The sequence below is a fragment of the Centrocercus urophasianus genome, unplaced genomic scaffold, assembly GCF_019232065.1.
Source record: "Centrocercus urophasianus isolate 14NV4802_14NV808 unplaced genomic scaffold, USGS_Curo_1.0 seq_5, whole genome shotgun sequence".
NCBI classification, from domain to species: domain Eukaryota; kingdom Metazoa; phylum Chordata; class Aves; order Galliformes; family Phasianidae; genus Centrocercus; species Centrocercus urophasianus.
Window position 1 is genome coordinate 7,067,977 of NW_024885088.1, and position 26,242 is coordinate 7,094,218.

The following is a 26,242-nucleotide window of genomic DNA, read 5'->3' on the forward strand; positions in this document are numbered from 1 at the left end:
ACTAAAACCCTATGGGACTGACACATAGCTCTAATACTTCTTCAAGTATAGAGCATACTATGATCACCATCTGCCCAGTTTTCTTCTTGCAGGGAAGAAGGTCATTATCTGTATACTTACTGAGAGAACAGCCACACATTATCTACCTCTTTTCTGCCAGGAAGTCAGTAAGAGAACTGGTTTAGTAGAGGACAAAAATAATCTTATTTTCCAACTATTTTCTGCTAAAATATAACAGAAGAGTATATTAAAGCAGGAAACTTGAAGGTATAATCTGCCAATGATTCCAAGTACAAAGAGACAGCAGTCATTTCAGCTCTTTCACCTTAGCTTCTGCAAAAAGATTCTGCATTATCTTTAAGGTTTCTATTTTTTTTTCTTTCTTGAGAAAAACACATACATTCCATTACTTGTCACTTCAGTGTTCCAATTCTACACCAAGCAAAATTTCAGATGATATTTTAGACTAGAAAGTAGGACATATCTTTTAGTTCTTATCTCTGTCTGGAGTCAGGTATATATTTGCTCCTAATGAAATGCACAAAATATGCATCTTACAAAAGACTGTTGTAATGTAATTTACAGCTGAAATCTACGTGCCAAACAGTGAAGCCATAGTGACGAAGCATACTCCTGCACCAAGAACAAAGGCATTCAAATTCAATAAACATTTTTACCAACCCCACCCCAAACTCTAAATGCCTTCAAATTTGAATAATTTCACTTTAGAGCAGGACTGGTGAGTATCTAAGTCTTTATGATGACTGTCATCTGGGATAGATGCAATAAAGGTCCACAGCTCCGGACCAACCCTCTAATGACCAAGCCTTCACCAAAGACAGCAATTCACAGACAAGAGAACCAGCATTTTTTTCTGATTCATACCTTGCTACTCATTCCAAAATTCTGAGATATTCAGATGTGGTTATTACCCACCAGTTCCTAGTAAGAATCAATCTCTGATTGCAACAAATACTGCTTAACTTTTGGACAACCATCTGTCCTTGTAGCATAAGGTAAGCTGTCAACATTATTTAAACCAGCCCTGGTCTAGTGAGATTCAGGAGTAGCAGATAGCTGATGGCAATGCCTTTTTCTTAGTAGCTAAAAGGAACTGCCACATAAAAATGTCTTTGGGCCTGAATACGATAGCACGTATTATTCACATTTAATTAAGATGAGCTTTACTACTAATACGTAACCCACATACACAGTTTCCATCAAGCCATTACAAGGTGATAGCTTACTTCCTATTAAGAAAATTAGAAGTGCTTTTTTACCTCTGAACAAACACAAGTGCCACAAGTGGTCTGCTGAGACGCAGAGACACCACGTATATCAGCAAAGAATTAGAAGCTGGTTTGTGCTCTGTAGGCCCTCCCCATTGTGATGGCTCCACAGCCTACCCAGGATGTGAAGAAGAGGGAAAACAGCTGGAGAGACAAGCACCTAACAACAAGGCTAGAGAAGAAAGCAGGGAAAGTCCTTCCTACAGCTGCTGTGAAGTAACTGCACTCTACCATGGCCTGCATTACGATTTGCAAAGCTTTGTTTCTGGTGGGTGAGGAAAGGACCTCTGTCTTAGCATTATAAACCTGAGTGAACAAACAGGAAAAGAATGTCAAGCTGCAGCATCTGATTGCTGCGTACTGCTGATATTCCCCAGCACATATTCCCCATCTGGGGTCAAAGATCAGCCAGGTCTCTGTGGTTTTGGCCTCGCTAATGAAAACACTGGCCAACCCACCAGCTGAGGCACTGCGGGTGTAACTGGGCCAAAATAACCTGACAGCTGTGCGCTGGCACACCTTCAGACTTTATGTTTCAGCTCAGGCCTGATTTCAGTGAGTGACACAAAAGCAAAATGCAGTGTTTCATTACTCTTCAGCTTCTTCAAACTGCTGCACTTGTCCTATTAGCTCTGATAATGAGAGACACCGGAGATGAGGAGAAAGTGAGAGATGAGAAGTAATGTTATGAGCTCAGGGGACATCTCTAGGGCTTCAACAGTATGCAAATTGCCTGCATATTAGATGGTACTAAACAGGCAGTAACTTTAATAATCTTCCCTGGGCCAGAAATAGAATTACACAAATTTACCTTTAAAATGTTGATGGAGGTTGACATTTAAAATGTCACAATTTCTAGTCAGTTTAGTTGGATGGGAAGGAAATGCAGAAGAAGAATGCATCAGTACTGGCTGATATCCAGGAAAAAAGCTCCTGGGAGAAGGACCTGGGGGTTCTCATGGACAGTGGGTTGACCACGAGCCAGAAGTGTGACCTCGTGGCCAAAAATGCCAACGGTATCCTAGAGTGCATTAAAAAGAACATGGCCAACAGGTCAAGGGAGGTTCTTCTCCCCGTCTACTCTGCCCTGGTGAAGCCAGGAATACTGTGCTCAGTTCTGGGCTTCTCAGTTCAAGACAAATAGGGAATTACTGGAGAGAGTCCAACAGAGGTCTACAAAGATGAATAGGGGCCTGGAGCATCTCCCTCATGAAGAAAGACTGAGAGACTGGGAGTGTTCAGCCCGGAGAAGACTCTTCAACTCTTATAAATACCTGAAGAGAGGGTGTCAAGTAGATGGAGCTCTCTTCAGTGACACCTAGCAACAGGACAAAGAGCACAAAATGGAGCACAGGAAGTTTCATATGAACATGATAAAAAGATTCTATACTTTGAGGTACTTTGAGCTTGGAACAAGTTGCCCGGAGAAGTAGTGGAGTCTCCTCTGGAGATATTCAAAACCTGTCTGGACCATTTTCACTGTGCAGCCTACTCTGGGGAACCTGCTTTAGCAGGAGGGATTGGCTAGATGACCTCCAAAGGCCCTTTTCAATATCTATGACTCTGTGAAAAGGAAGCTGGGGAGAGAAAAGAGAGAAAGCAAGATGCTTCCACAGAAATTAAATTCCATATGTATTGTAGATCATGATTTCCTAAATACAACTATTTATATCATCATTGCGGAAATCAGAATTGCAATTAAAATAAACACCTGTTATACTAAAGACTTTTCTATTGCCTGAAGAAAATACAGAACCAAATTAAATACATTCACCCTTGTTGTATTCTTCTGTTGAAGAGACCTGTGAAATATTTGGTAAAGCTTATGAAAAAGAAAACAAATAATAAACAATAAACAGAAATTACAAAATGTGCTACCGAACTCTCAAATGGAAAAAATACAAGAAAATTCAGACCACCTATGCAGTGTTACAACAATGACAAAAAGCTTCTGCTTTAGGATAATGTGCATTTCATACAAATAATACACTTATTTGAAATAGAGACTTCACATTTATACCCTTCATCAAAACCAGAATTTCCTCAGATCACCCCACTCCCTTTTATATTTTTTTTTAAGTATTAATAGAATTCAGATTGAAAGTTTGATTATAGCTATAAAATTTAAGAATTATTCACACTGCATGAAAATAATCAAAAATCAATATATTACAAAGTGTCATCAGAATTGTGAATTTTCCTCCTACAGTTTTTACAGAAAGCAGTTTAGATCTAAGCATGATAGCAAATATAGTTGTAGCTGCTGTATATCTATAAAAACAAACAAACAAAAGAAAACAAGAAAATACATTTCAATAAGCAAATTCTTCCAATTGTAGCTACATTGCAGTTATCTAACTTCAAAACCTGATCAAAATAACTGCAGAACACCTAGGGTACCCTAATTATCCTGGCATGACTTCTCAAAACCATTAGCATCACAGCTCAACAGTAACGAAAATCATCTCTATACTGGGTCTACTGCAACTGAATGAATACATTCAATATTTGGGATTAACATTGTGCTAAAATAACAGCTAGCTAAGAAAAAACATTTTGTCATAGAGTTGTTATCGATCTAATTCACAATTCAATGAAGCTCTAATAAGAGGAAAAAGAGGAAACAATATCCACTCCTAAGACCACATATTTGAAAATCTGCACATCTTCAGATCCAGAGTCCACTGTCCAATGCTGTATACAAATATCAATGTTTATTACAGTCTTGCTTAGTGTGGTTTCAGTGACAGACACAGATATGCACATAAGTAACATACAGTCCTCCTGCATTCCTTTCTGTTCACCTCTGAGGCTACCTGGACTTAATCTTTGTGGCAGGGAGCAAGAATTTTCACATTTCTGTTTGAATCCATTTCTCAAGTTTCTCTCTAGAGGATCCCATATCTATTTCCATCTCCTCAGCTATCAGACAGAGAACAAAATCTATTGCCATATGACTCTTTGCAATCCAATTTCAAACACAACTGGGAAGACTAGAAAATATTAAGGTAGTTTACCTTACTGCTATATTCTCAATGCTGAAGAGTGAGAAAAAGAGAAATCTTTATTATAGCTCTCTTTTACATTTCTCTCATTAAAAATGAGCATGGTTGTAAAGATGTAAGAGTAAATGAAAAAAAATAAATGAACAATGCAGTTAGGCCCTGTGCACATTGGCAATTCAGTTATGCAGCCTGAGAATACTGTAGCCTCTGGTCAAGAGATGCTGCTGAGCATCTGAGGGCAGTCTTGTCACAGTAACCTTGCTCATCAGTGGGGTAAGTTCTGTAGTGGAATGCACATCCACAGCCTGAGACAACGATCAGCCACCATGCCAAATGGGCAGAAAGAGCAGAAATGCCTGAAGTTTGTTTGAGCATTTCCACTCATCTGAGATGCTTTAATTTCATAAAAACTAATCCAATTCTCCAACAGGAAAGTACGCTTAAATGGAAAATGCAAGCAAATATATAAATATTCCCTTAAATATATGCATTAATGCACTAACATAAACATTTATATTTCTATACACATATTTTCCATGTCTCTTTTAACGACATATATTAACATATACATACATACATACACACTTCCTCCACTGCACATGTTACCTAAGCATCTCTTTTTCAGTAACCTGAAGAATTAATGCCAGTAACTGCTTTTCAGGCTATCAGAGAATCACTGAATGGGAGAAATAAAGAAGGATCAAATACATTACTAACAAAGGTATACTTCCATACTGTTTGCTAAAAGATTTGCAACAGATTAATTACGCCTGCAAAATTAAGAAATACATTAATGAAATGTACTATGCAACCCCTATAATTACTGAAGATTAGAGTTATAAGCAGTGAAGAACTGGGACAGGAGCATAACATTAAGCAAACACTTAAGTTTTCATTTGTGGCTCATAATACGATGTGCTAATAGCAGTAAAAATGAGCAGAGGAAATACTAGCACTGTTTAACTTTCCTACTGAGTTTTCTTATGCCAGTTTTATTCAGACAGGACACATCCCTGCTGGCACTTACATATGTGTTGAACACTGAATTTCTGAAAATAAGGAAAAATGCTATCTAACACAATTTTTTTCTCATTATATTTACCATATTGACATTCAATAGAAATACAATATGAAAAGCTGGAACTTTAAACAATCTACAGGTGAAAGCTTATATATTAACCTACATACTGTTGAAAAAGCTTTTCAGAGATGCTCATATCAGCATCTACTAAATTTTCATTTATTTTTCTTCTTACACTATACCAGGTCAATTTTTAGTTAAAAGTACCTGTGGGCTACGTTCTTATCTGAAAAAAAAGCTGTTACGTTGGAATTTCCATCCTACCTTTCTTCATAGAGAATTATAAAAAGAAAGGCTTGCTTTCTAAACCTCGCTTTTAACATTCATTATATATTAAAAGACAGCATATTATGGACATGTTTGAAAATGCAGAAAATGTTTCTCTCCATCTAGAGAGCACTTAACATCACAGCATTCAGGAAATACCCAGAATTACAAAGCTATCATTGATTAAAAATGGGAAATAATAGCAAGTGGCCAAAGTGCTTGGAGGATCCTGCAGTGTCAGGTGAGGCAGGATGAACAACCAACAGAGAACTGAACATCCCAACACCACAGCTGCCACAAAGCAGGGCAGGGAGATCCAGTTTCCTTAGAAGTACAAGGTTTCCTCTTCTACCAACTAAACAAAAACAAACTTGCAAAATTAAGCTAGAATTTCAACTTGAATCCTTGCTCAAATACTCCTACTAGAATACAAGCTTTATTCTCATTACCTAAGAAAGTATACAGAAAATGTTACTCATGGGGCACAAAAATATCTTTTAAAACCAAAATACTTTTTTCTTTTGCCTCTTCTTTAAGCTGCAATTGCCACACAGCAAATAACAAGCCTAGCTTCAAACCCCACTTGTCCTTAAAGTCAATCAGATGTAAGACTGTGGTTGAGTCAATTGTGTGGGTCGTTTTTCAGTCAAACACCATCATGACATGCAATGTAGTTTAAAGGCCTCTGCAGGAGTAAAGGAGACTGGAAAGCTGCAGGATGAAGTGATGGAGTCTAGGAGACAGTGTGTAGGTAGATCCACTGGCTGCAAGGTGCTATATGGGCTGCATAAACCTGCAGCTGCTGTGATCGTGAGCTAACACTGCATGCACTGTTCTGTCTTAGAAGCAGCTCTGATGAACTGTGGCTAATCCCTTTGCACTGTGTATTTTTATTAAGTGTCTACAAATATGCAGATCCATGACATAGTGACTTCAGCTACATACAACACACGTGTAACCTATCCCTACACGCACATCAGCCAGCCACAGACATTTTGAAGCTAAATCTTCCCAGTATTTTATTTCAAAAGCCTTGGAGAAGAACCAAGAAATTCACCCTTTCACTGTTTCCAAATAATTTAATTACTTCTGCTTAGGCAGGCTTCTCTAGCATCTTTAATTAGAGCACTATTTGTCTTCTGCACTGTCCTGCAGTGATGAGGTATTGAAACAGACAGACTTATCACCATAGACTGATTTCACCTTGATGAATGAAAGCATTAAACACTTCTGTCTCACAGAAATATACATAAAGATATAGACAAAGCACAGTATTTTATTCCCTGCGCATAAGGTCATATACTGCACACATTATGCACAACAAAAAAGAAATCCTTCCAAATTCAGGGACACAACGTTCTCAGCTTTTCATCAAATTTGCGATCTGGCAGACAATTTGATCCGATGCTTAAAAACAGGAAATAAATACCAATGCTTGAGTGCAAATTTAACATTTACCTCATTGCAAAAGTTTCCCAGCCCTATAACAGTTTTTGTACGTATGTTTTCTTACAGTGGCCTCAAAACCCATCTCATTATACACAAACACTTCCTGGGGGACCTTGTAAGTGCATTTCCCTTCAGCCAGTAATGTGTTAACTTATTAATTAGAACTGCTGCTGCAGGGTAAAGGAAAAGAAATTAATTCAAGAGCTGCCTTCGCAGGCCAACCTATCTTGGATACTTTACTCACAGGAGAGCTATCTGCAATCCAGTTTTGTTTAATTAGTCCCACAAAAAGCAACTGCTCACTCTGATAAGAGCAGGGCAAGAGCAGGAAAAAAAAAGAAAGAAAGAAAGAAAGAAAGAAGGAAAGAAAAAAGCCCCACATCTCCTGTGTGCACCAATTTCATTTTTTAATTACATTCTGACATGAAAAACTGCTTGCTCCTTTCTCTCGCTGGCAAACCAAGAGCATTAGTCATCAGCCACTGTGTTCTTCCTCCTTACTCTGAGTCCGTCCCTGGAGTAGCCATGTTAGTAAGTCCTAGGGCTAGCACAGATCACTGTAAAATTTGCTGTGCAGATTTCCTCATGAATTTACGACCCTACCACACATTTGCTGAGTGCCGATGCCAATACTGTCATGGTTTCTCTTCATTTTGATGCAGAAGCTCACAGGCTCTAGCAAAAGATTACCAAGGTCCTATCCAAAGAGGTGACAAATCCAGGCTACTCTGTTCATCCCCCTGCATATTCCTACCACCTGCCTACTTTGCTCTGCCACTATCCAGACCTTTGCATGTTAGAAGCCAAGCATCCATGCATATAAGCGGCCTTCTCTCACACATACATCTTTAAACTTTAATTCTTGTGTAGTGCGAGGTGTTGACACATGATAATCAGACTACAGAAATAAAAAGACAAAAGAAGTCATTTCTCTCAGACATAGAAGTATGTCAAGAATATTTCCCTTTCACTCATTCCAAATATTAGGAACCTGTCTGAATCTCAATACTTCAAAATTTATCTCAGTGACACTAATTAAAATCCTTACCTATTTACATCATATTTTCATTCACTATCCAAATCACAAAAGCAGTTTTCTTTGAACTGTTTGAAATACTTTTTTGATGTAGCAATGTTATTTACTGGTAACTTTCCCACTTCCACAAAAGCAATTAAAACTCATGTTACACTGCTCTACACTAAGCTTTCACACTGAGCAACACTACAAACAACTTGAAACTTATCGTTACTCATCTGCTTCCTTTGCTGTTACCAAATCTAGTCAGATCCAGAACACTGCACATCTTATGAAACTATGTGTCTTTTAATAACAATAGTCTTTTTTATTTCTTCAATGGCTCCGTCTTCCAGAAATATGTTTTCCCTGACATGCTGACAGAAGGTAAAGCAGAAAAAGAACTAGTGACACTTCACAAAGATTAAAAAAAAAAATCTGTTTTAAGCAGGAGTAATTTTGCTAGCAACACAAAAAAAATAAACTTCATTTATAAAAATAGAAACATCAGCTAGAATAATGAGTTAAAAATGAAGTTCAAAATCATAAAAATGAGCTAGGAAACTAAAGTGTATGTTTCAAGTTAGACTACGCAGTAAGTGATGGTATTCCTGTCATTCCCCATTCTTAAGTGAAGTGACTCTTCAGTTTAAAAAAGGGATTTTAAAGGTGGTGATGGGAAATAAAACTGGCCTAATCCCACTTTGATATCATTTCATATAAAAATAAGATCATGATCATTCTGAGTGTGTTTGTTAAGCATACATCTCCCCAACCTTCCTATCCCTCTTGCATCTCTTAGTCAATCCTTTGGGAATATGGAGAATCAAAAACCTCATTTTTTTGTTTGTTTTTTAATACAATTTTTACAAAGTTTTCTTTAACACATGGATGACTGTACAGATGCAAGGGACCACCACCCGCTATATTCGACCCACTCGAACACAGGAAGAGCTGAAATCATATCAAATAAGCTGCCCAAGAGCACTGTGTCCAGCTGTCAGCAGGAGTGCATAGGGGACACAGCCAGGAAGCAAGGGATAGGCCTGGGTGAAACAATACAGGGAGTAATGGGTGTATTGAGGGATAGAAAGGAGGAGTAAGTAAAAATAAGCCTGCACAGGGAACATGTAGACAGAAACTATAGGGACTGCTGTTGTGGTGGAGGGATTGATATAACAGCAGATCTTTTTTTCTCCCATGAGCACTGGGGTGTGAGGGTAACTAGGAGAACAGATTGAAAGGGTAATGTGTTGGTTTTTGGCTTTGGGTTATCTTTTTTTTTCTCATAAAGCTTAGAAGGAAGATCTCAAGAGCTGTTTTGTTGGCAGACATGGAAAAAATCTTTTAATGTTAGATAATCAGTTATTGATAAAGTTGGATAAAGTAATGAGATAAGAGGCAAAATACAGAATTAGCCGTTGTAAAATACCATATTGAAAAGGGTAATTTTTATTGGGTAACTGAAAGGCAAAATGTAACAAAGTAGAATCACTTTAAACAGCCCCAGAAGATCTCTTTTTCTTTCCTCCTCAAGATAGACAGAGGCTAAGAGGTCACAGCAGAGAAAAAAATAGCACACAAAAACTCATTGTAGAACAGCTTGACTTCTGCAATTCTTTCCATTTTTCCCAATGATGTAATCACAAAGAATAATTTAAAACAAAAAAACAAAAAACCTGGATAGAAATGTTGATAGTTTTCTGAATCTTCAGAACTTTCTCAGATGCCTAGGGAAAAACAGATGCTGTTAGAAATGGTGTGTGCTTCTGAGTACGTAAGGGAAGTCATATGCACTTTCCTCTCTAAAGACTATGCTCTCCTTCTCTCTCAAATGGTAACATACTAGCATGATCCCAGAAATATTACAGATAAATTTTGGTACCAGTTAAAAAAATACATTTAAATACTAGATAAATTATTTTCTTCTTAATGAATACATAAAAAATAATGAGTATATCTAAAATCTAAATTACTTGTATATCCAGGTCTTCATTATTTATTTACTAACTCCAGAGTGAGGTAAATGATCCAGGTGACTTTACAGCTGTGTCACGAGGCACAACTATTAGATATAGCTTACTGCAGAAAGACAAGGTTGTGCAGCCCCTTATTCCAAGGAAGATCAGCACCTTAATGCCCTCGTTTTTAGAAAGAATCACTTCAAGGTTAGCCTAAGATAGGGAACATAACAAACACATTTACAATAAAAACAAAATACCAAAAGCATATTTACACTGTTGTGCAATAGGCTATCAGAGAAGGAAGAACTACAAAGGAGTCTGAAGCAAAAGACTGAAAATGCAGCAGTGACTGCAGGAAATACCGAGGTAGCTATGGAGCTGGAAAGACTGGAGACCCCAGATAAGACAGGGAGGTTTGTGCTTTGTGGGAAAAGCATAAATATAGATTTGGATGGTGGTGGTATCGATTTTGGTCAGTGGACTCTTTTTACACAATTACCATTTCAAAAATCATTTCTACATCATGCATTGCTTTCCAGCAGGTGCTAGCAAAAGCAGTAGCAAAATGCAGAGCCTGATACGCACACACTATTGGAAAGGGTATCAGCCAAACTGCAGCAGCATGTTGTTGTAATAAAATGGTTCTTTCCCTGGCCAATAAATAGGAGAGCACAAAAAGGGTGACTCGAGATGGAAACAAGTCACCTAATTATCTTGTGGGACAAATACATTATGTGGTTTGATGAGGTGTGATCATATAGGTGGTCATTTTGGAGTTGTATTTTCTTCTCACTGTTATTACTGTTTGGAGTTTGACTTGTTTTATTTTTGTTTATTTTGCCTGTGCACCAACTGTGAGTATTTTGTATTTGTGTGAGGGGCTCACATTTGGCCTGCAATTTTTCAGGTGGCAAGCAGTCACTCTGAGCCCTGCATGCAATCATTTCAGCTGAGATGAGTCTTTTTGAAGTTCTGCTACATGTCTGGTCTCATAATCACTCCATTTCAAATTTTCAAGTCCTATAAGAGTTCAAAGTTAGTACCACATGAACACAGTGGATGTTTCATGCATGTTGCCTATGTTTGTACAAACCAGTCAACCTATCAAAAAAACACCTATCTTGCCGACTAAAGGGTTTTAGGGGAGACTAATTTTTTGTGGCAGATGTTTGCCTAAAAGAAGTCACTAAAATGTCAGAATGAAGAGCATAAGAAATGCTAGTTAATGTTTAGATAAACCAGATGAAGCAACGTAAGAATTTGTAAAGGATCATTTCAAATATCGTATCCCTGTGATAACTGGGCAAAAACTAAATGCAATTCATTTGTGTATGTGAACAGTACTGACAAGGGTCTTGTGTAATTAAGAGGGTTACATCCTAAACTAAGGATAAATGTATATATATCAAGCACCAGTTGAATTTTTAATTAAGAAGTAGCTGTGACTGGATCAGAAAGGATTACATCATAATTACAGAAGTATTAGAGGGAAAAAAAATCCAGTCATTCTAGAATAGTCTCTGTAAAGATTGTTTTCCATGTATTTCCCAACTCCTAGGATTCAAGAAACTAAAAGATTTGTATACAATGATCTATTTTTTCCTATTATTCTCTGCATTTCTGAATACCACAGTAACAAAGGAGACCAAACAGAAAACTTAAGAAAATCAGCAATTTCTGCTAATAGTCTTACCTAATTAAGAATAGCACTCACAAATTCATTTCTCTAGTTCTGAGATGAAACCTAGTGAGTTACAAGATGCCTCAAAGAGGAACGCACATTCAACATCATGGTTTTGGAAAGGGGGGAGTCTAGGGAAGGATACAAGCATCTGATAGCACTAGCTAGCTTAAAATTTAGCAAGTATTAACGTGCCAATTCTTTGCAACAGAGCTTATAAGGTTGTGCTTGTCTTTTAGACATTGCTTAATTAGAATTACATAGATCAAATAAAAACTTCTTACCGATGACTTCCATCAAGATTTGATTTGTGGATGAAATTCAGTTTAGCATCTGCCCAATAAAGTTTCTGTTCTTCATAATCCAATGTGAGTCCATTTGGCCAATAAATGTCCGTGTTGACTATAATGGAGCGGCTTGAACCATCCATCCCAGCACGTTCTATCTTTGGCACTTCTCCCCAGTCTGTCCAATACATGAACCTATAATTATTTTTAAAACAGAAAAAATAAAGAAAGCATAAGTATAAATCTACTATTGGAACACTTAATACCATTTTCATTAAGGTGAAAGCTATCTTTATTCTACAATGCCAGTGTTTCTGGAGCTCTGTTTTACTGGGTAAGGTACATATGACCTGGGAATAAAAAAAAAAAAAACACCTATCACTTTAGAAAATGAAGGAGAAAAAAACCAAATCCGCAGTACTATGTCACATTATACTTCCAAGCATCTCTTTCTTTCCTCAAGTCAGCTAAGATAGGTAGGCATATCCTACAGATCTTGACAATAATCAACGTTAAACAGAAAAGATGGATATTGCAGACTATCATGAAATAATCTCTTTAACAAGAGTCAATGTGGGGGGCATGGCAAAGAAAGATTTATACCCAACATCATAGCAAATGTACATAAACAGTTAAGCAGATTTGATGGAAGACCAACTCACATTCTTTTTTTTTCCTCCAGAGAAATTCACAGAAAGGCAGCTAAGTCAACACATTTAGAAGTATAGTTTTCACACACTGAATGGACATAGCTCTGTAAAATCTTTTAAGATTGAGTAAGGGTCATTACTTGGAAATGTATGAGAGAAGGGAATTTATCTGGTTGTGTGTAAGACTGAACTTAAGCAAGGGAAACCACATCATTAAGACTGTACACTGTGGAGGAGGAATAGTATTCCTTCTTTTTCTGCAGGTGGTAGAAGATTGGTTTACTTCTGAGTTGTTAACATAATGCAACACTAAACAAAAACAATTTGTAATATAAACAGATTAGACAAAGTGTGCCAGCGAAGCTTGCAATGTTATGTTGTTGCAGCTGGGCAGACAAAAGTCTACTGTCCTAAGTTGTTTTTCTTAACCCTATGTCATCTGCTGGCATACCTGCCTGTATCTGTGTTCCTTAACCTGGCTCAGTCAAAACAACCCAGACTTGGAAAGGTCTGAAGCTTTAAACTAACCCAGATTGTCACACAACAACAAAATGTCAACTATATGGTGCCCACATGTGAAGAGGCCTGGCCACCCATCCTTTAAAGAAAAGCAAATGTGCAACACATTTAAGCAACATTTGCAGATGAAGTTATTCTTGGCAAAGATTTATTTTAAAAAAAAAAAAAGTCAGGAAATTCCATGTCATCTTTTTCCCTTAATCCATGTCTACAGCTGTGCATTAAAACAAACAGACTATCTGTGGACAGAAATGCAGCTGATGAAAACAAATGTTGTTCTATTTAATACAAGTGAGTCATTCTTTATGGAGAAATATACCTGTACGGCACAGAGAGAGAGCATTTGAGACTGCTGCAGTCATGAATGAGTGCTATAGAGAAATCATTTTCCTGCCATGAAGAAGAAAAAAAACAAATGATCTTCAGATAGGCAGCACAGTAGCAAGTTGCCTGGTCAAGCTGCGCATTAAAAATCTACAGACTCAAAAAGTTTTAGAAGTCACACAGCACTTCTCCAAATAGCACGTGTGAGGAAGAAGGGACAACAAGGAAGAAATATTTTTAAACTTCTTTTAAAAGACTCTTCTTTACCCCAACTTGTCATGCCCCAGACTTCCTAATACTTCTTCAAGGTTAATAGGTTCCAAGGTCCTAGCCACCCTGCTAGACTGATTTTTCAGGCTGAAACAGAAAGCTCATTAGTTGCTGTATAGCCTTGCCTTCTTCCCTGTCTCTCTCTCTCACCTCTCACACACAGTACAATTAATGAAGAGAAAAACAGGTAAGGGAAGTCTAGCCACAAAGTAGTCTTCCCAGACTTCATAAAACCAGCCACGTTTTATTTGTCAGAGGAGGCCACATGCACATAGCATTTGTTTTAAGATTCTGCAGTGCTTCCATTCAGCTCTGATGGCCTCTGCTCCATTTCTGCCATAGCTTTTTCTGCTATCTTCTTTCTGTTTACCACCACTCTGCTTAAATCCCATGGTTCTAATGTCTACATTAAAAACCTTTGGAACCGATCATGCTCCAGCTAATGGCATCAAAGCTGTGTTTCACTCAGGAAACTGAGTTTTTCATCACTGTCAAAGTAATCCAGGTGATAGTTTGAAAACCATCTTTTTTCAGTAACAGCAGCCTCCTGGAGAGATCATCTCTTGCTTGCAATACAGTGCTTACGTGGCTATGGAGCAAAAAGGATTCAAGGAACAGGTTTGGGCTAAAATAATCAGTTATCACTCTGAATGATCTCCAGTGTGCTGCAGTGGTCTACAAGCACTTCCACTTGTACACAGGCTGGAGGCCTCTACAGCTGCTTAAATCAGGGGCCGGCAACACTCGCTAAGTTCCCAATTTCAGTTTCTTATTCAGAAAGTACAAGCATTTCCCCACAACAGCTGAGCAAGTGGCACAGGGTGTGGGAGCCAGAGGAGATGAGAAGAACTGTTTAAAACAGCTATAAGAAATGCAGCCCCATCCCCCCTCAAACCATGCTTGAAGCTACCTGTGATTACTATAAGGAGACCTGGCCAACAGCCAGAGTACAGATGGACACAGCTGTAAACTTTTATTATTGCAGAGGTGCCAGCAGATTTTTCTACAGAGATCTCAAATCATTTTTGCGAGTAACATCAAACTACTCACATCCATCTAGTGCCAGTTCTCTCTTCTGGATGCCTCAGATTCTTGTAAAATTACATAATGGTTGGTAAGTGAGCCGCACAGAGCCATACAGAAAAGCTAAGGATCTTTCTCCCTCCCCTTCAAACATATTTAATTAACACTTAATTAAAAACAATCAAAAACAACAACAACAAAGCAAAGCCTACAGGCTACAGCAAAACATTCACCAGTAAGGAACAAGCTCCCCAGAGAGGTTGTGAAGTCTACTTCTTCGGAAATATTCAAAACCTGCCTGAAAGCTTCTCTGTGCAACCTAGTTAGGGAACCTGCTCTAGAAGCAGTGTTGGACTAGGTGATCTCCAGAGAACCCAGAGAGAGAGTCAAATCTCTCTCTAATTGTCATGGTTCTATGTTTTTTTGTTTTGAGGGGGTTCGGGCTGCTTCTGAAGTAGTCGGTACTGACACACAGCTCATTCTGGCACCTCGACTGCCAGTGCTGAACTGAATGTTTAAGGGAAAGGTTCCCTCCACCCATCATGCAACTGATGCCACTTGGAGCAAGTGGATTGCGCTGATTACACAATGAGCACGGATGGGGAACCTCAGCCGTCCAGGAATCCTAGAGGTCACCATGGACTGGCCTGAAGGTAAAAAGTTTGGAACACCACCGGGAGAAGAATTAGCTCGTGCTAAAGAGGCCCCACCATACAATGAACTACCAGAGAATGAAAAGAAATATGCCCTGTTCACAGATGGATCGTGTCGTATTGTGGGAAAGCATCACAGATGGAAATCTGCTGTGTGGAGCCCCACATGACAAGTTGCAGAGGCCACTGAAGGGAAAGGTGAATCAAGCCAATTTGCAGAAGTAAAGGCTGTCCAACTGGCCTTAGATGTCGCTGAACGGGAGAGGTGGCCAATGCTCTATCTCTACACTGACTCATGGATGGTAGCAAATGCCTTATGGGGGTGGTTACAGCAGTGGGAGCAAAATAACTGGCAAAGAAGGGGTAAACCTATTTGGGCTGCTGAACTGTGGAAAGACATTGCTGCCCGAACAAAGACTATAGTTGTAAAGGTGCGCCATGTAGATGCTCATGTGCCCAAGAGTCGGGCTACTGAAGAACAGCAAAATAACCATCAGGTAGACCGAGCTGCTATAATTGAGGCAGCTCAAGTAGACCTGGACTGGCAGAACAAGGGTGAATTATTTCTAGCTCGATGGGCCCATGAGACCTCAGGTCATCAAGGGAGAGATGCAACATACAAATGGGCTAGAGACCGAGGGGTGGACTTAACTATGGATGCCATTGCACAGGTTATTCATAACTGTGAAACATGTGCCATCATCAAACAAGCAAAGAGGATGAAACCTCTCTGGGAGGAAGGGCGATGGCAAAAGTATAAATATGGGGAGGCATGGCAGGTTGATTATATCACCTTGCCACGATCTCACAGTGGTAAGCGTTACGTGCTTACTATGGTGGAGGCAACCACTGGGTGGCTTGAAACATATGCAGTACCCCATGCTACCGCCCGAAACACCATACTGGGTCTCGAGAAACAAGTCCTGTGGCGACATGGCACCCCAGAAAGGATTGAGTCAGATAATGGGACTCATTTCAAAAATTCTCTTGTAAATACTTGGGCCAAAGATCATGGCATCGAGTGGATTTACCATATTCCCTATCATGCACCAGCCTCTGGTAAAATTGAACGATACAATGGATTGTTAAAAACGATGCTAAAAGCACTGGGTGGCGGAACATTTAAGCACTGGGAGAAGCATTTGGCAGAAGCCACCTGGTTAGTCAATACCAGAGGATCTATCAATCTTGATGGTCCTAACCAATCCAGTTCCCTACATACCGTAGAGGGAGATAAAGTCCCTGTTGTACATGTAAAGAACATGTTAGGAAAGGCAGTTTGGGTTCTTCCAGCTTCTGGAAAGGGCAAACCTCTCCGTGGTACAGTTTTTGCCCAGGGACCAGGATCCACTTGGTGGGTAATGCAGAAAAATGGGGATGTCCAATGTGTACAACAAGGAAACTTGATGCCGGGGGAGTGCAGTTACTAATTCTATGTATATGCATATAACCATGTGTGTGTAATGCATTTTAATCATTTTTGTTTGTTTGTTTGTATATATGTATATATATTTTAAGCATGATGTAACGATGTAGAATAAGGGGTGGAATGTCATGGTTCTATGTTTTTTTGTTTTTGTTTTTTGTTTTTGGGTTTCAGTATTCCACATCAAAACATCATGTAGTGTACGGGGTATTAAAGTGTTACTGCCCCAATCCCAGGTACCTATTCCTGTACATTACAGCAGCCATGGGATCTGGCCCTTCCGGGTGGGGGGGTTGCTCTCTTGCTGCCTGGCAGTGGGTGCTGGAGGTGCTTTCCTGGCCGTTCCAAGCTTTTCAGGTTTGACTCAGTCCCGGGAACTCTCTCTCTCTCTCTCATCTTGTCTGATTTATTAATCTCAATTTCAATTAAATTGTATATATTGTGTTATCTTGCATTCCAATATTATAGTAAAATAAGTTTTCCTCCATAGATTGTTGCCGCTGCTCTTTTCCTCCCTTCCTTCCTTCCCATTTTTGTGGGACTGGGGTGGGGTGGGGAGGGCAGAGGCCTGTTGCCCCTGTCACGAACATAGATTGATCTGGTCAACTCCGTGACACTAATCTAATAAAAATAGTACCACATCATATTAAAAGTGATTCTGTGTATCTACATTTCTTTTTTCTATTTCAGTAACTAATGATTTTATTTTAAAAAAATGGTTTTAATTAAATAACCTTAAGATTTTTCATCTTACTGTTAAAAGCCATGCACATCAGACTTTAATAGTAAGACTTCATAAATAGTTGTGAGCTGTTACAAAAATTAACAGAATAACTATATTATTTATCATGGTTAATTTTAATATTAGGTGCTCGTGTCAAGAAACATTGCAGCTCCCCCTCAGAGAATTAAGGTCCATCAAGTAGAAAAGAGGAATGGTCTTCATCATCAGTAGGTAAGATGTTTTATTTGACTGTGGTCCAGAGTGTTCATTACTCCCTTAACGAAAAATTGTGAAAATGTTTATCTTATACAGTTTGTTGTGGTTCAACTCAGCAGGTGGCTCGGCACCACACACTCACTCACTCCCTCCTTTCCCAGTGGGATGGGGGAGAGAATTGGAGGGAAAAATATTAGAACTCATGAGTTGAGATAAACCTATTTACTAAGGTAAAGAAAAGAAAAAGGATAATAGTTAATGACAATTTATCTGTATCTATCTATATATATGAGTGTATATAACAGGTGATGCACAAACAATTGATCATCACCCATTTGCTGTCTGACTCAATTCTTTCTGGGGTGCCATGTCCCCACAAGAGCTGCTTTTCAAGACTCAGGATACTATTTCAGACAATGGCAGTCATCCAGTGGTTGCTCTCACAATTGTAAGCGCATGCCATTTGTCAAGACAAATTTGTGGAAGTGTGATATAATCCACCTGCCAGGTTCCCCCATATCTGTATTTCAGTCATCATCCTCTGTACCAAAGAGGTTTTATTCCACTGGGCTTGCTTAACTATAGCACATGTTTCACACTTATGGATAACCTGTGCAAGAGCGTCCATAGTCAAGGCCACCCCTCAGTCTTGAGCCCATTTATAGGTTGCATCTCTATTCCTTGATGGCCTGAAGTGTCACAGTCCCACTGAGCTAGAAATAAGCATCTATCACAGTAGTTGGGTATTCCATTACATTTTTATCAGATCCAGAAGTATTCTCTTCCCCTTGAGAATACTGAACAATGTTGAAAAGATCTCAGTGGCATAGTCCAGATCCAGCACACTGCAGTGGTTTGTGCCTCTTTAGGATTGCCAAGGCAACAGCAGATCTTTTCCAAATATTCTACTAGTTTGTCAGGATTCAGTTGTTCAGAGGTGAAGTTCCAAACCACTGGGGGTGCCCACTACTTTAGATACCTGCCCAAACAATCCCACACTTCCTACAACTCAGAACTATCCCACCTCAGGGCAGGTATCTGGGTGACATTCTTAAATAATGTCACGAAACACATTCACAACAAATAGCAATAGGAACATGGTAGATTGAATTTCCCACGGATATTCATAACTCCCAAGAGCTAATGTAACTAGCTCTTGAGCTCTAGTGAAAGAAGGAAAAGTGAAAAAGAGGCTGATGAACTGCTGGAAAGTGTCCTCCTCTATCTCCTCCATAGCCAGACTCCCCGAAAGACAAAGAAAAGAGTGTAATCGTTAATAGAATCAACAACACGCCATCCAGAGCCTAACAATGACTGCAATGCTGAATACACACAAAACAGTAATTTCTCAGCTGGCAATTTTATCATAAGATAAGCCAAGGCCACACAGCGAGAAAAAATAAATAATAAATAAATAAAAAACAAAATCTTAATCCAACCCTCAGAGGTGACAAACAATGCATCAGGGAAAATAAACAGCAAGGAAGGTGCTACACAATATAGTTCCACAAAAAGACTCAGAGAGCTCTATAAATAGGGAAACAATTAACATAGTGACTAGCAATTATCAAACTACCACAAAACCCTGTATTAACATGCTCCAGGGCCAGATCTGCTGTTATCTCAACATTCGGCGCCCCACGTTGGGTGCCAAAATGACTGTTGCGTGTAATTAGGCAGGTGGCTCAGTACCACACAGTCATTTGCTCACTACTCTCCTTCCCAGTGGAACTGGGAAGAGAATCAAGGAAAAAAAAAAAAAGCATTCCAACTTGTGCGTTGAGAGAAAACTTATTTAGCAAGATAGACAAAAGGAAAATATTAATGACTATAGATATATATACATGCACATGCATATGGACGTATATAACAAGTGGGGCACAAACAATTACCCATCAACCAACTAGCCCCTCAAGCAGTGGAAGAGAGAGTGATGCACCCCTACCCCTTTCAAAACTCTTTCCACATTATGTCTTATGCTATGGAATAGCATGTTCCCTTTGGCCAGTTTAAGTCAGCTGTCCTAATTCTGTTCCCTTCCAGCTCATTGGGCCCTTTGCTGAGAACGGCCTCGGCTCTGCACAACACTGCTTAGCAGCAGCTATAAACATCAGTACATTATCAACATTTTTTTTCTTCTAGAGAAGAAACAAAGCACCATACCAGACACTGTGAAGAAAACCTGTCTCAGCTGAAACTAAAACACAGGTATACCACATACAAATATAAAGAACAATGAGAAGAAAAGCTTAAACCTACAAACATTTTCCCGTGCATTCTTAAACTCATGAGTGTTTTTTTTTGGTTGCTTTTTCATTTGTTTTTGAATTTTGGCATCTCCTGTAAGTAAAGTGAAACAGGCTATAAAAACTTCCTCTTCAAAACCATCAGAAATCACTATGCACTGTACAGCTGTAACTTGCTAGTTGTGATTTGCTTCAAATTATAAAGTTTTGCCATGGCAAAAGAAAGGAAACAGCGTTTCTTGATTCCACTCTGAGAGATGAACAAACACGGTAAAGAACAGGGTTTCTTTTCCAATAAAGCTCAAAGTCTAGGTGCACTGAGGGTAGATTATTTCCTATACGCAGAAAAAAAAGCTTGCACAGTACAAATGCTGAGATTAAATACTATAATTCAGCAGTGATTTCCAACAGTACTCACACTGAGACAGAAATTCATGTCCAGCACCTATCGGCTTTGCAATCTTCTGATCTGTGATGCTCCCCATCACTGATACGGATTCTTTCAGCCCCGCTATCTTGCACGAAGCCAGACCCCTGCCAGGAGCATCATTAAAGCCCCGGCCAACAGCTGTTTCACTCATTGAGCAGGGATACCATAAACAGCACTTAGCTGATTTTAAGGCAGTTAATTGGGACACCTTGCAGGGCAGGCAATCATTTACCTTCACGAACATTATTCTGTGGGAAGAACAGCTGCCTAATTGGGACAGCCAATTATTTGGTTAAGCCCTTCACAGTGGATGCTTCAACTTTCCAATTATGCTCGTTTATGTCCCTGAGAACCTCTAAACTCCACAAGGACCCAAAGAGCCACCCAGCCTCAGAGCCAGGGTAGGTTTCAAGGGCACAGCATCCCCTGGAGCTCATCAGCTCTGCAGTACTCCCTGCAGAGCTTGGCACTCGACTCACTCTGCTCCACACTAGCAGGACTGCCACTCTTCCGATGAGGAAAAGTGAAATTAAATAAGAAACACAAATTGTTCATGAAAAAGGTGTATCACATATATGCATTTGGCTGCTTAAACTAGTTCTTGACTTTAGAAGAAGAAATGTCTGTAGTCCTTCAGGACTTCAAGAAAAAAACGCCCGAACAAGCAATCATTCCATGTGTCCTCAATAGAAACTTGTTGAGGAAGATTTAAGGAGGAATGGAACCACAATCCAGAAGGACTTAAAGTCTCAAACTAAGCAGAAAATGAGTGTTCAAATGGACTCTAAGTACCATCAGAAGGTTCTAGCATGAAGTTTCTCAACTGATTGAAAACTTCAAGAAATATTTTCAGTCCTTCAAAAGAAACAAAAAATGTACACAGTCAACCAAATACAGAGATAATTTAATCATGAGAGAGGAAGAAATATTCCTTCAGGATACGATCAAGATAAACACAAATGAGATGTTCTAAGCTAGTTGAGAACTGCAGTTTTTCATAACAGTTTGTCTCTATGAATAAGCACAGGCATTAACTGAACACGATTTTCAGAGTTGCTCTACAGTAATGTCTTACATTATCTCTCTGTACTCAAGGAAAATTTCTGTGCAATTAACTTATCCTACACAAGTTTTCAACTGCCTTTGTGCAACTACTCTTGAATGTGCTTAGAGCACCTATACAGGGAATTAGGCATGAGCTATTAACATCCCACTACACTGAATTTCTTTCCCTTAAATTTTCTGGTTTGGGAGCCCACAAGCTCCTATCAAAACTACAGTTTCTCATTTTGGCTACGCAGAGCTGACTCACTTACTGGACAAAACAAAAACATATTTTGCTGAAAATCAAGTCTTTCATATTTCATTCTCCTCAAATACATCAGTGTATCTACCAAGTTACTAGAAAACCCAGAAATGCTAAAATGCTGCAGCTTTTTAATTCCCTACCCACTCCGTCCCCTAATTCCCACCTCCATCCTCTGCATGCTGGTAAAGGCTGGAGGCCTGGCATACTTCCACCTCTGCTCCATTCATTTCACAGTCCAGACTATTAGTGCTCAGATCACTAAAACTATCGAGGAGTCTGTTCAGCGACTTTAGCACAGTGAGCAGAAGTAGAGATGTCTCATTCTGCTATTGCTGCCAACAAAGCAGTGACCTCTTGAAGCATCTGAAATCAATGATGAACTACTGCAGCCTTCACAACGGATCTCCCAGGAATCCTAAAAGACTAAACAAACAAATGGGGAAAACACTGTGCTAAATTTCATGTCTGTGTACATCAGCCATATAATAGAAAGAAGTCTACTGGAATACATATTTTGTGAGACATGCAAATAATGTTCCTGGTGTTCTCTACGCTGGTTCCTCAAAAGAACTGGCCCACCCTGGTGACAGTAGTTCTGCACAAATGACTGCATTTATCCTAGCACCTCAGGCAGTACGCTCATCAGACAAAGACCCACCTGTAATCAGTAAGGCAATATGAGGACTTCCTCGTAAGATCCGGCTTTAGTTTCCTATATACTTCTCATCTGGTAGCAGAAAGAAAGTTTTGTTTGACCTTTCCTTTTCTTTAATTTATTTTTTAAAATGAGGGATAAAAGCAAACATTTCCATTTTGGAAAGAAGAAATATTTCAATGAAGCTGTCAGAAGCTGATGCTTTGATTCTAACTCATTATCAACAATACATTATAAAATTAGAATGAGATTTTGGAGATTGTTTTCTCAAGTCCTAAAAATAATATACTGGAAGATATTTATAAGAAATCAAAATGGTAGCACAAACTTACTTGATAAACTTATTTTCTATGCATAAATAAGGATTTAATATGCAAAAGTATCTCTTAGCCAAAATGCTGGCTGTTTTCAGGTTTCTAGCTTGAGAAATATTCTGGGCAATCTGACAAGAAAAGCACAGAGGGGAGATTGTTTTTCATTTTCATCCAGACATTTCTGAGAGTCTGTAGGAAGTAACATTTGACTGAACTGTCAAACATGTGCTTATACACTGTAGAATTGCATGCATCAGATTGTCCTTTTGGACACATCCTAAGGAAACAAGAAAAAGAAGTTCATCAGAAAACAAGAAGTTGTTTTTGCTGAATGCACAGGAAGGCAGAATTTCAGTTGTTTGAGCAGGTGGAAAGGTCTTTCCCTCCATGAACTTGTAAATTAACCTTTTCTATCTCCAGACATAAAAGGTCTAACAGTGTGCCTTCTACATTTATTGAACAGAAGCCATTTTTTCATTTATTACAGAGCAAGCAGGAAATAAAGCTGTCAGAACTCAGCAGCATTAAAACAAACAAACAAACAAACAAGCAAACAAACAAACAAACTGCCCCAGCTTTAGCCAAATAAATATAGAAAGAAACAGTTTCTTCTCTCTGTTATCTATTTACCACCACCACTAGACCCTAGCTGACTGCAAAATGGAAGTGAAAAGCAGATGTGGGCTGGAATGCCTCAGTCAGCCCTTTGTGCAGGAATTGGCCCAAACATCATACACCAGACCCTGCAAAGTTCAGCCAGATTTTCAGTTGCAGGTAAGCCAACAGAAAATTGAAACATAACCTAATGTAATAGGAGATGGACAAATTGACAAAAGGAAAACACTTGCCTTCCAACATATCTTGCTTCTTCAAATTTTCAAGAAAATATCAGAGGAAAGCAAACAGGTTGGCAGTGCTGACAGAATTTCAACACACACACATACACACAAAACAACCATACCATACTCTCTAGAGAAGCTAGCAAAGAAGCAGGGGCAGGACCTCACACCACTGCTGGGCAGCTCTGGAAACTGAGTCTCACAGATATTTGTTCCACTGAGTCTTCAGAGCTAGCTGAGCATTGCCCAAGAGCAGACTGTGAACATAGAACGCCTGGTTTTAAACTGCTCTTCAAGATCCCGTTAAAAGATACAGATTCCCATGCCTGTGAATTGAACAAAACTCTGACAGCAAGTATAAAAGAATATTTAGCTATATTGAAATGATAAGTGGTGGAGAGCGCAAGAAACTGCTAGAATTATTCCTCACAGTCATTCCAAGAGAAACTTTACTTGGTACTTTGCACAATGAAAAATAATTTGTCTCTTTACAATGTTTTGTATTAAACATACAAATATTTGCACTATAGAATATTTAGAATTCACTAATTTCAAAGAGCCTTGAGCTGAAACTGAACACGCGCAAATCAGCTGCTACTGTTAATTTTTCAGTCTCTGCTTTGACAAGTACGAGAATCTTTGCAGTGAAGTCAAACTTGCTACTTATATTTCAATATCAAAAAAAGGATAATTTTCCTCACCCCTTTACACATCCTTTATATAGGAAGCAAGGAAAGTTTTTTTGTTGCAAGTTGTTCAGATGAAGCAGTGGTTTTTCCCTATGTATGTATCTTAAATTGAAGCACTAGGATCACATCTACTGTACCACAGCAGGAAGTCATAAACTTTACCCATATTGCCTGGTACACGAGAGTGAGAGGGAGAACCCATTTTGCATTCTCTGCTGTTTCCTTCCAGCAAAAAGTCATACCACTGTACATCACTATGCAGTAGCATTATTTCCTACCTAGAAGGACTTAGTGGTTCTAGTAGAACTCTAGTGTAAAACTCAACACGAGCCAGCTGTGTGCCTTTGCAGCCCAGAAGGCTAACGGTATCCTGAGCTATGTTAGAAGAGTGGTGGTCAGCAGAGAGAGGGAGATGATTGTCCCTCTCTACTTTGCCTTTGTGAGACCCCACCTGGAGTACTGTATCTTGGTCTGGGATGCTCAGAACAAGAAGGATGTGGAGCTGTTGGAGTGGATCCAGAGGAGAGCAGCAAGGATGATAAAAGGGCTGGAGTACCTCTCCTATGAAGACAGGCTGAAGGAGCTGCGCTTGTTCAGTCTGGAGAAGAGAAGTCTCTGAGAAGAACGCATTACAGCCTTCTAATATTCAAGGGGATCTTATAAGCAGGAGGGAAAACAACGTTTTTACATTGGCAGACTGTGATAGGACAAGAAGGAATTGTTTTAAACCAAAAAGAAGGGAGATTTAGCTAAGATGTCAGAGGAAAGTGTCACAGAGAGGGTGGTGAGGTGCTGCAACAGGCTGCCCAGAGAGGATGTGAATGCCGCATCTTTGGATCTGTTCAAGGCCAGGCTAGATGGAGTCCAGAGCAACCTGCTCTAGTGCTTGAGCTAGTGTTTGGCTACCCTTCCCATGGTAAGGTGATCAGAACTAGATGATCCTTGTGGTCTCTTCCAACCCAAGCCACGCCATGATTTAATGCATTAACAAATCAAGCTGCCCTGGACTTTCCATATCACGTTTCTAGCAGGCTCCTGATTCTCTTCCCATAGTTTCCAACATATTGCTCGGTAAGGAAATCAGGCTTACGTGTATGTAACCCTCATTCCCTAGGTTGCTTTTTTTTCAAGTGAATTGGGAATGACATTTAGGGGCTCATTAGATTTTCAGTGCAGCGTCTGTCCTTGTGATTTGTTTATCAGTTTCTTGATAAGGAAACCAACTTGATGCCCTCTGTTAGCAATCTGCAGGCAAACCACTCATTTCAGCTGTTCTGAAATGCCCTTGTTTGCCTTGAATTTTTTTTTCCTTCTGTACTTTGATCATCCACTAGACTCACTGAATCACTTATTCTGCTGTAAGAAAGCAACATGAAGCAATTAGTCTTTTCATACTACAAAATTACCAAAAATAAGGTCTTATTTTTAACCCATCAAAAGCTGCAAGATGCTTGTGAACAAACAAACAAAAAAAAAAAAAAAAAAAGGAAAGAGATCATCCTATGGAAGATAAAAAGAATAGAAACAAAAAGAATCAGTGTAATTAATGCATAATAAGACAGGACACATTACACCTGAGGTATACATTGAGCCCTAATTCTGGAGATCAAGACTAGGTGAGCTTTGCAGTTGTTGAGGAGGAATGTTTCTAGTGAACATTTAGAAAGCCATACTATACATGATCAGAATATAGGCTAAAGGCTTTACACTCAGATGAAACAAACAGCCCTTCATTTACATATTGAAGAAAAAAAATCTGTTAAGCAACTAACTGACCTGCTGGAAAGCACCTCTGCTAAGAAATACCTGGGAGTCCTGGCATACAATGGGTTGACCATGAGCCAGCAGTGTGCCCTCATGGCCAAAAATGCCAACGGTATCCTAGAGTGCACTAAAAAGAACATGGCCAACAGGTCA

At 39.2% G+C, this 26,242-nt stretch overlaps 1 protein-coding gene across 2 annotated transcripts in view; it reads right to left on the reverse strand.

Moving 5' to 3' along the window:
* Window positions 1–26,242, reverse strand: part of LRP6 (LDL receptor related protein 6) — a 124,028-nt gene that overhangs the window by 57,907 nt on the left and 39,879 nt on the right. For both annotated transcript variants that reach the window (XM_042834935.1, XM_042834934.1), the window contains exon 3: window positions 12,036–12,233. In XM_042834935.1, coding sequence (XP_042690869.1) covers window positions 12,036–12,233 — 198 coding nt within the window. The remainder of the gene's footprint in view (window positions 1–12,035; window positions 12,234–26,242) is intronic.